Genomic DNA, 12,167 nt, shown 5'->3' with positions numbered 1-12,167 from the left:
TAATTCTGACATAAGAGTTAACCGCCGTACTCAGATACATTTAATTACGATTAACCTTCGATTTAATTAAGAGTTTGACCAGTGACGGATTAAGACTACTTGATGCCCTAAGCAATCCATGCCTGTGGGCCCCCCTATCCGTATCTCAACTAGAATCGGTCTTTGAACCTTTACTCTTCTGGTGCCCCCTCAGACGTGATGCCCTAGGCAATTGCTTAACTTGATTAAGGGCTAATCCGTCACTGAGTTTGACAGATAATGTATGGGGCTTATGTCAAAATTTTGAATTAATTACAATTAAGTAATTAATGTTCCACTCTGAGTGCGGCAGTTAGAGTGTTAAGACTATAAAGTATTAATTTTATAGTCTTAACACTACATTCATACCTAGCGGAATAGAGAAACAAAGGCCTGAGGAAGCGAGATGTCACTATCAGTAACACTGCGTGGTAAAAAGAGACGTGTGATACATGATACCAGCACTCTTTTTTTGACGTCCAGTCGGCACTTATCGGCACGTTGACAATTTAATCTCATAGAATTCATGTTCAATCATGCTTGTGTAAGTGTATTTTTACACACAGATGTAAACCAATTTCAGTTTCGTTTGACAGCTCGAGATTGTTGCTCTATTCCGCTAGGTATATTAACTTTATGGTTAAGAGAGATCTGTCAAACTCTTCATTAAATCGAAGATTAATCATAATTATAAATAAATATAAATAAAAATTGTTTTATTTCTGAATAAATTTGAATCAAATATTTTCAGAATGTTGAACTACATGTTGCCTACCACCGGTTCGGGAACTAACCCGGCGAGAAGAACTTTTTTAAAATATGTCTCTGAGTACGGCGTAAGAATATGGAAATTAAGTAAAGTTTATTTTTAGTTCGGTACCGTATAAAAAGATGCAAGCAAAGTTTACTTTCACTATATAATGTAGCGCCTAATGACTATTAAATGAAGTTATAATATGAGCGCTAACCTCAGGAACTACTGGTCCGATTCGAAAATCTTTCAGCGTTAGATAGCCCGTTTATCGAGGAAGCTTATAGGCTATATTTTATAACACTAAGACTAATAGGAGCGAAAAAATAGAGGAAAATGTGTAAGAAACGGGGGAAATTATTCGAAAGGGCTTATCTCACGATCACGAACCAAACTGGACAATGATATTCTACTTATACAGATCTGTTACCTTCATACTATTTTCCGGTTTAAATCTCTTCCGAACAACATTGACAAATTTGACAGATAAGTGAAACAAAATATACGAAATGCGATTTACATAAAAGAGACAGACTAAATAAAAGACGACCCAATTGGGTCGTATTTGAAGCTTCACAACGCGCGCGGTAGTAAAATATATGCTTTGAGTTTTTTTTATATATCATTGAAACAGGAGCATAGGCAATTTTTTGTGGACTAATAATTTGTCTGTGGAAAGATCTAATTCGCTAGTTATTGATATTATAATACGTAATAACTAATAATATCAGAATATGGCCATTGGCCATGTTATTAACGGGGCGACTAACCCTTAAGGGTCAATTTTATAATTCATTTTTATACTAGAATTATTTTCTAGTATAAAAATGAATTATAAAATTGCCCCGAATTGTTCCATTTTCTAAAATTAGATGCTACATTATATTTCCGAGAATTCGATCTGAGCAAAAACACGATATCTTAAAAAAACGAAAATCGTTATCTTATTCGTTCGAAAAAAATCACAAAGATGCATCTAATTTTCACGATTTTTTCATTTATTGCTATAAACGTACATTGAACTACCTAAGTTAATATTTTAACACATTATATAAAACTCTATCATCGAGAGATCGACGGAGACGGACGGAGACGGACGGAGCGGATTTTTAAAATGTTGTATATTTATCGAGTTATTGAGAAAAAACTAATTTGGCGATGAATCCGCGTCGTTCCCTTTTCACCTGGCATATGAAAGACGGGCGTGAGTGTGAAGAGAGAAGGACGATGTTTGTTTTTTTGGGTTAGTCGCCCTCTTAATAGTAATTTGCAATTTATATATTATATAGTTATTTATTATATACTGAGTAATTATATTATATTGCATTTGAAATAATATAATAATACAATAGATAACACTAATACAATAAAACTAAATTACAATAAAAACTAGCGTATATAAGTAAAAAAAAAAAAAAAATAGAACGTTTAAATATTATATACTTAGTGCAATTTATGTTTATTCTTTCATAGGGTTTTTAAATCTACCTAAATTACATTTATATTTTGTTACGAATAGTTGGTGATACTATTTATTTACTTCATATACACAACCACATTAAAACCAAACAACAACGCAAAGAGAGCGAAATACAAAAGATTACAATTTACAAAATAAAAATAATTATTATAAACGAAAGAAACATAGAATGTAACTATAATATTATCCTTTGTAAACCAAAACTGCTTAGCAAATAATAAAACAAGCATTAAGATAATATAATATCATGTACCTATCGATAATATAAAAATGAGTCGCTGAGTGTGTTGCTAAGCGCAAAACTCGAGAACGGTTGGACCGATTTCGCTAATTCTTTTTTTTAAATATTCCTTGAAGTACGAGGATGGTTCTTACGGAGAGAAAAATTCTAAAAAAAAAATCCTGAAAGTCTAAAAACAGCACTTTTCTATACTCCCATACAAAAGATTTGTGATAATACTTAAAAGTCAAATATATAAAAATGGATTTTCAATTATGTTAGTAACGCTAAAACTCGAAAACGGCTGAACGGTTGGGCTAATTTTATTCTTAAAATATTCGTAGAAGTCCACGGAAGGTTTTAAAGTGACACGAAGTTCACCGGGACAGCTAGTTTATTATATTATTTTAATTTTGGCATTGCAAAAAATTAGGAAGACAACTTAGCTTATGGCCATGACAGACTTCGCAACTGTCGTCTTCCATAATCCTTGAAAAAAAAAACTAACCCCACTTTTTGTTCCCAGATGTAACATGGCGCTGAAGTTGAAATACAGCGACGAACACGGCATCCTCCAGATCGACATGACCCCATCCCCTATAGACCCCACCGAGTCCACCCCCACAAACCCCCAATTCGATACAATCAACAACCGCTTCGGCCAATACGATCTATTCGGCGCCAAATATGACAGTACCGATCTACCTTTACAGTACGACAGCGGGGATATTCCTTTACATGGGAGCGTACTCGGAAAATATGGGGACGGTATCGGAAAATATGGGGACAGTATCGGAAAATATGGGGATAATTTCAGAAAATATGGGGATAATTTCGGCAAACTTGGGGATGATCTCGGGAAATATGGGGACGATCTCGGAAAGTTTGACGCGCTCGGAAAACACGACAGTGCGAACGCACACAATAGAAGTGGGGACGGCAGTTCGCTGTTTCGCAGTCGGTACAACAGTTTGGAAGAGGAGTTGGCTAACACGCCTTATGCGTTCGCGACGGAACGGACTTTCGATCCCATACTCGACATAACGATCGACAGTGATCTATTCGGCCCTAAGACTGATAACTTCTCGATAACACAGTTGATCCACGCGCAGGATCGATACTACGATCTATCGTCGAAAGATCTAAATAGATCCAAAGATCAAGGGGTGGGAAAGGTGAAAAGTGCGCCGTGTTCTGCGAAGGGTGCGAAAGATGCCTTCAGAGTGTTGTCACAAGAAAACCTAAGGAGTGAATCGCCGAAGAAGAATTTACCGTGAGTATTTTTTTATTTATTTTTATTCGAATTTTAAATGTCTTCGAATTTTATTTTATTCTTTGTTAATCAATTTCAATGTGTGGATTTTATTCGAATTTTAAACGTCTACGAATAGCCATCGGACGACGGACATTCTATTTTTTTTGTTTTTTTTTTTATTACAAAATTATTTGTAGCCAGGAAATAAATGTATCATCTCTCCGCCCATTCTATGTTCGGCTTTATATAATTTTCTGTATTTTTAATTTACTAATGTGAAAATAATTTATACAAATAATAATTCATCTAAATCCAATCCGTTTAATTTAAAAGAAAATAAAAAATATAGTAGGAGATTTACTTACAAGTATGCAACATTATAATATGACGTGAAAAAAAAATTAAAATATTCGGGATTTAGGTTAAATTGCTATGCATGGAGTGTGTCTGCTTGTAAGCTCTAACTACTAAATTTCGCTCAAACTACTTAACCAATTTTGACAAAATTTGGTGTGAAGATACTTACAACAGCGGCTAGAGAAATGAAAAAAAAGTACGTGTAATATCTATAGCTGTCTCCCTTACCTCAAGCCTATACCGCAGAACGCGATAGAGACAACTGCAGAAAATCCAGAAAATCAACGATTCGTTGTCCCCTGATTCCTTCTCCAAAACTTAACCGATTTAAGTACTTTTTTCATTAAAGATTAAATAAAGGCTTGAACTGTGTTCCTATGTTTTGCTTTTTTTGTATAATCTAGCCAAATCTGTTTTCTGGACGTTTGAACACAGTGGAAAATCTGGCCATTTTTTTGGGTTTTTGAACGTTCATATCTTATTTAATAATTCAATTATGAAAAAAAAGAAAACATAGGGACATTGTATTAGTGGCCGTAGATATTTAGGAAAAAAATTATAACTCTACTAGCATTATCCAGGGAGGAAACAGGGGACAACGTTTGTATGGAAAAAGGGCGGTGTGGAATCCTCTTAAAGAAGGACTTTGGATATTTTTCATTGCGAAAAAATGTACGGTTTCCGCTAAATATACAACATAAATTGCTGCGCAAAGTAAATTGTGGAAATAACACATACAAACATAGTTTTATTTATTTTCTGATGACTTTATCTTCTGATGATGATTATTATAAAATATAGCCTATCTGTAATGCAATTTTACATACAATATCATTGCTGTAATGTCAATAATGCAGCATTCTAATGGTGCAACAAATATCAAAATCGGTCTAGTAGTTTTTGCGTTAAACGAAAACAAAAACAAAAACATTTCTACCTTTTTTTTAATGAGAATATAAGGGGGCAAACAGGCAAACGTGTCACCTGATGGAAAGCAATTACTTCCTTCGCCCATGGACACTCGCAGCATCAGAAGAGCTGCAGGTGCGTTGCCGGCCTTTTAAGGGGTAATAGGGGAGGGTAGGGAAGGGGATAGGGGAGGGTTCGGAAGGGAATAGGGGAGGGTACGGAAGGAAATAGGGGAGGGAGGGTAGGGAAGGGAAAAGGGTATTGGGCCTCCGGTAAACTCACTCACTCGGCGAAACACAGCGAAAGCGCTGTTTCACGCCGGTTTTCTGTGAGGACGTGGTATTTCTCCGGTCGAGCCGGCCCATTCGTGCCGAAGCATGGCTCTCCCACGTCAGTCTACCTTTGAACAGAAGTAATATGGAACATTATACCTCAACATTTTTGGATAGATAATTAAAATATGATGTTACATAAAGATAATTTAATATTCTTCAAAAAATATAAACGATTATGCTTATACATATATAGACATACCTTTCTATTTACTTATATGATGATATCTACTTATTTTAATTCAAATATGGTTAAAATTAAGATTTCTTAGAAATGCAGTGAAAGCAATCTTAAGATTTTTATCAGTTCTAGACAAAACATGTCTCATACAACTTTTTACTAAATAACAAATTTCAAGATGCACAGATCTATACTAATATTATAAATGCGAAAGTGTGTCTGTCTGTCTGTTTCTTCACGCTGAACCGATTTTGCTGAAATTTACTTTGAGTCGCGGAGACGCTCATAGGATACTTCTCATCCCGGAAAATGTACGGTTCCCGCCCGATGAACGAATTTTGACGCAACGGAGTTGCGCATTTATAATATTTTTATTTTTAAGGTTTATTTCAGTACAAGTATGGACAGTCTTTTCATATTAAGTTAGCAGTGACCCACTCAAACTTAAGGTTTTTTTTAACCGACTTCAAAAAGGAGGTTTTCAATTCGAACCGTATGTATGTAACATTTCTAGAACTGCTCAGTTTTCCTATATAGTCTATATCGGCGTTTGAACAAATGTGACAAACAAAAGTGTATGAATGTACGTCTATGTATGTTTGTATATTGTATGTGTTTGCATATCTCCGGAACTACAAATCCTATTTAAGTGATTCTTTTTTTCTTGTACTAGGTGTTGTTCAACTTAGGGAATACTGCAAGTTTCATCAAAATCGGTTTAGTAGTTTTTGAGATAGGGAATTTTAATTCTCAATTACGTACTATTTTGAAGTCTATTTTATCTTTTAAAAAAATACTATTATTAAAGGTAAAAGTGAACGTTTAGTTATTTGTGTAATCAACTGGTTACGGTTGTTGCGGCCGATTAAGAAATGCTACCAATAGGTGCGTTATTGCTCGTTTAGTATGTAAATATCAGCCTTGTGTTATAATTGTTATTGCTACTTTATTATTATACTCGTATGTTACGAAAAAAACGTTAAAATTACAAAAAAAAAACCATTTTTTTACGATTGCAAAAAAAAACAAGTTTTTTTAAGTACTTAGATAGTGTTATCATTGCAATCTTTCCTATTTTAAAAATAGAGTTCTTCTTCTTTACGTGAAACTACCGACCTAGTGCGAGTGTGACTCAAGCAGCTAAGAAAGAAAGCGGCTAAAAATTAAAATACATTTCTTGCATAGGAGCCACGTTTACGGCCGTATCCAGAGAGATGCAATAATAACTTTAATTTAATGAAGGGTTAGATGATGAATGGAGTTTATTAATTTATAAGCAGAAAAAGCCTTGTAAAGTTACATTCATATTAACAGCCCTAGTAGACAAGTGGCAAGCGATTATCATAAACGCTAACAAAATGTATGCGATTTGACATAAGTCATCGCTTCGCTAGCGAATACTAATGTCAAATCCCATACATTTTGTGGCGTTGGCGTTGGCATTTACAATTCGACAAAGCTTTAAATGAATGTGGCGGGAAAAGGAACTAACGCTTCTATCATACAAAAACGTCATTTTCGTCATGAGTTTGACAGTTCTCCCTTACCAGCAGCGCCCCTTCCACATTAATTTAAAGCATTGGAGAACTGTACGATAATCGCTTGCCGCTTGGCTAGGCCCTCTGGTAAGTGGTGGACGGGCAGACAATATAATAGAGACTCACTTTTACCTTTATAATAATTATTGTATTAACAATAAAATATAATAAGACTTTTTTCTTTCAAAGACATCAAGCTTGTCGTAGGCCATTTAGCAAAAAAACAATACACTTCTTTACAAAGTCGGATAAGTGTCCATCTTTGTATTTTGTTACATTACATAATAAAAACAGTTTCGGTTCGCCAGCAGCCTTGGAGTAAATTATAGCTGTTATCATAGAGTAATAATAGCTGGTCTCTGCTGTTATTATAGATGTTTTTTTGGACAAACACAATCACTTGAATCATAAAACAATGCGTAATAACTGAAGATACCATGGCGTTTTCGAATACTGGTGTAAAAGATAGAAAAGTGAGAGACTAAAGAGAGACAATTTCTCTCTGTGACAGTAAAATATTTATTATTATATATAATTTATATTTATGCCAATATATAATATTTATTCCAAATAATTGTAGTTTTATTATACTGAAATCACACCGAAACCGTACGAGAACTAATTATTGTGAGACGAGCTTTTGCATGCATTATTATATACAAATTTTCATCCCCTATTTTAACCCCTTGGAGGTGGCTTTGATCAAAATCCTTTCTTAGCGGATGCCTACGTCATAATATCTCCCTGCATGCAAAATTTCAGCCCGATCGGTCCAGTGGTTTGGGCTGTGCGTTGATAGATCACCATGTCAGTCAGTCACCTTTGAGTTTTATACATATAGAAGATTATTTATTAGAATCTACAATCTATACATTGCAGAGTCAAATTCTGACTCTACAAGAGAACTATTACAAAAATCTAAACCAGAATTAAGAGCATACACCAGGGGCTAGAGAAATGAAAAAAAAGTACGTGTAATATCTATAGCTGTCTCCCTTACCTCAAGCCTATACCGCAGAAAACGATAGAGACAACTGCAGAAAATCAACGATTCGTTGTCCCCTGATTCCTTCTCCAAAACTTAACCGATTAAAGAACTTTTTTCACTAAAGATTAAAGAAAGGCTTGAGCTGTGTTCCTATGTTTTGCTTTTTTTGTATAATCTAGCCAAATCTGTTTTCTGGACGTTTGAACACAGCGGAAAATCTGGCCATTTTTTTGGGGTTTTTGAACGTTCATATCTTATTTAATAATTAAATTATGAAAAAAAAGAAAACATAGGGACATTGTATTAGTGGCCGTAGATATTCAGAAAAAAAAAATATAACTCTACTAGCATTATCCAGGGAGGAAACAGGGGACAACGTTTGTATGGAAAAAAGGGCGGTGTGGAGTCCTCTTAAAATGTAAAACTATCGCATAATATCAAATATCATTTATAAATGCACACGTCGAATATAACCTCCTCCTTTTATGAAACTCAGTGAAAAGGGCTGTTTGTATCTTTACTTTTTAGGGTTTCAGAGTGAGAACGAAACCCTATCACAAAGACTTCGTTGTCTGTCCATCTGTTTGTCACCAGGAGCTGTACCTCGAGAACGGTCATAGTTGAATTTTTTTACAAAATGCAATATATTTCTGTTATTTTTAAATATTAATGGGAGACCCCTTAATTATTAATTTTATTTAAGTTTTAATTATTAACTAGCTATTTGACCGTGCTTTGCTCGGTATTCGATAAAACACGAATAATATGACATTTTCTAAGAATGATTCCTAGCTAGATCGATTTATCGCCCCCGAAACCCCCTATATACTAAATTTCATGAAAATCGTTGGAGCCGATTCCTCCCATACAAAAACACTCATATTTTTCTTAGTTTTGCTCTTTAATAGTACGGAACCTTTCGTGCGCGAGTCTGACTCGCACTTGGCCAATTATTTAAAAATAACAGAAATATATAAATTTGTATTTTGAAAAAAAAAACAACTATGATCGTTTTAAGTGTTTCTGTAGGATTATACTCAGCAATATTTAATTTCACGCATTACCTATCGTTCATGTTACAAAACAGTTTACTTACAAAACAAACAATTATCAACATGTATATTTACCAAGTAAAAGTATACACTAATTATTGTATATTTGCATATGTTACATAAATCATTATATATATGTTGAGTTTAAATTGGATTTAAAAATAATCATTACCATTTCTGTCAAAAAAAAACAGGAAAAATCGCCAAGTGCGAGTCGGACTGGCGCACGCAGAGTTCCGTAGTCCGTACCGTTATTGTAGAGCGAAAGTTCACAAAAAATGATTTTTGTATGGGAGCCAGAGAGGATCAAATATATTTTTTATGAATGGTTGAAGTTCTAATATAATTGAGGATTTTGTATATAGATATTTCAATTGCCTACCTGTTGCTATTATACACATCAATCTGTGAAAATTTCTGAAGTGTATAGTTATCGTGGTTATTGAGATACAGCCTGGAGACAGACGGATAGACAGACATCGAAATCTTAGTTCCCCTTTTTTACCCTTTGGGCACGGAACCCTAAAAAGGCAACATTGCTATTTGCTGTCAATAAGCATTACCTTTGTTTTAATTAAAAACGACGCGATCCTAAAATTATTGTACCATCAAGGAAATTGATTCCTAGGCAGTTGACAGACCAACGATCTGTCGGATGGTTGACTTAACACAACCAAATTACATAGGTCCATCATCAGCCTAGGAATCGACTTCTCTGATAGTTAAACTACTATCAGAGAATTAGTCTAACCTATTCTAGGGGTGAAGGAATACTCAATGTTCAGACTAGCCAAAGTAAGCAAATCCTTTAAAGGCCAATGTATACACGCCTATACAATAAAATCCCAGAAAATGTTCAAAATCTACCCTTAAACAATTAAAAAAAAAGCAGTTAAAGAACGTTTGTGTGCTAAAGCGTATTATAAAGTCAATGATTTCTTCGAGGACAGCACACCTTGGGAATAGGGTGGCTCCATGCAGGTTACTTTCCTTTTATTTTTGTTACATAGCTGTAAGCCATAACATTGTAATTTTCCATTTTTTTGTAAAAGATGGCCCCGTGCGAGTTTCTTACGCCGGTTCTTCTCGGCGGGGTAGTTCCCGAACCGGTGGTAGGCAACGTAGTTTCTTCGTTCGACTTTCAAAAAGTGTATCATGATACCCATTTTGAATAAAAAGATATTTTTTTTTTGAAGGGTAACTTATTCCACCATTTTGTTATAAAATTGACAAGGAAGTCAACAATTACATAGAACAGTTCTCTGTCCGTCTGTAGCTCGGTAACTAGCGAAGCGGAACCAAGGTCTAGGGTTTACAACTTGATACCAACTTAGATGTAGTAATGTAGATTCAACTAAATCACAAATAAAATATACTAGAAATCTGTTAAAAGCCTCAATATAATTTGGTGATTTTATATGGGTTTAGCAGCTAGTTTTATGTACTATCAGAGAAGTTGATTCGTAGGCAGATGGACCTACGTAGTTTGGTCGCGTTACGTCAAACCCAGCCGACGCGGCGACAGATCACAATAGCCATGTCCACACTATGCGATTTCGTCTTCAATTTTCGTCATCTTCTTCCATTCAACTTTCGTTTTGGCGCATCCAGTAATTGAATGCGTTAACGAACGCAACGCAAACTGTCATTTTTAATAACAAAGCGAAAGTTTTGGATACGGTCAGGGGGGGCATGCCTCACGTTCGCTGTTGACTGCGCTATAACGCATGCCCTTGACGAACAGAAAAAGGGCACAGTATGGACAAAGCTAATTAACATTGAATTGACATGATCTCACCAAATGACGTTGGACTGCCAACTGCCTAGAAATCAATATTTTCCTCGATGGTACGTACTACTAAACAAAATATCATAGCGTCTATAATTGTAGTCCACAACAATATTAAGCATATGAAATTGTGTTTAAGAGTCCGTATACGAAATTTTGCCGATTTCGCTGATTTAACAGACGTGATTTAACAGTTAAAATACAGTATTTCTATAAGTTTTAATGCACAACATGTAAGATCATTTCAATTATAAACTAATGTTGGAGCTAGATTTTTGTTTTTAATATGAAATAGTTGAGTAAAAAAATATGTAACTCGGCAAAATTTTAGAGAAAATGGGCAAAGAATTGCTGCTAATTTCGGCAACTTGGAGCTGTAATTCATAAAAAGAAAACGACAGAAATAATCCATAAATAAAATCCATAAACAGGTGATATTCTAAACCTTTTACAGCAAAAATCACAAAACTGTCGCGGGTTTGAGTAGGATTATTTAAAATACTAAAAAAAACAAAAATCTAGCTCCAACATTAGTATATAATTGAAATGATCTTACATTTCGTGCATTAAAACTTATAGAAATACTGTATTTTAACTGTTAAATCACGTCTGTTAAATCAGCGAAATCGGCAAAATTTCGTATGCGGATCCTTAACTGACTTTATCTGCTGAAGAGATTTTAATGTTTGCAATAGTAACACTCACAGAAAACCGGCGTGAAACAGCGCTAGAGCTGTGTTTCGCCGACTGAGTGAGTTTACCGGAGGCCCAATTCCCTACCCTTCCCTTCCCTATTCCCTTCCTTACCTCCCCTACCCTGTAATCCTATTCCCTCTTAAAAAGGCCGGCAACGCACCTGCAGCTCTTCTGATGTTGCGTGTGTCCTGTCCTGTCCATGGGCGACGGTATAGTAGGTTGCTTTCCATCAGGTGACCCGTTTGCTCGTTTACCCCCTTATTTCATCAAAACAAAATAATTGCGAATGTGTATCTGTCTGTTACCTCTTCACACCCAAACCGCTGAACCCATTTTGCTGAAATTTGGTATGGGCATTCTTTAAGTCCCGGGAAAGGACATACTGCATAGGATATTTTATCCCGGAAATATGTACGGTTTCCGCACCAAACTTCGGCCCGACGGGCAACATCTAGAATTATACATCTACTACTATCAATTATGCACAAAAAGTCGGTGCAGTACAAAACAACGGCTGACCCCGAACAAGGCCGTAGGTCACGTGACTATAGCGACATCGTTAACACCGTGACACAGACAACGAGCTGGTAGATCACCTCAT

The 12,167-nt window shown here is 35.3% G+C and overlaps 1 protein-coding gene across 1 annotated transcript in view; it reads left to right on the top strand.

Annotated features, from left to right (window-relative positions):
• LOC121737972 (protein stum) overlaps window positions 1–12,167 on the top strand; it is a 75,313-nt gene that overhangs the window by 11,156 nt on the left and 51,990 nt on the right. Inside the window, exon 2 of the mRNA XM_042129723.1 lies at window positions 2,996–3,742. Coding sequence (XP_041985657.1) covers window positions 3,003–3,742 — 740 coding nt within the window. The 5' untranslated portion in view covers window positions 2,996–3,002. The remainder of the gene's footprint in view (window positions 1–2,995; window positions 3,743–12,167) is intronic.

The sequence above is a fragment of the Aricia agestis genome, chromosome 22, assembly GCF_905147365.1.
Source record: "Aricia agestis chromosome 22, ilAriAges1.1, whole genome shotgun sequence".
NCBI classification, from domain to species: Eukaryota; Metazoa; Arthropoda; class Insecta; order Lepidoptera; family Lycaenidae; genus Aricia; species Aricia agestis.
This window is presented reverse-complemented; position numbering and strand designations above follow the sequence as displayed.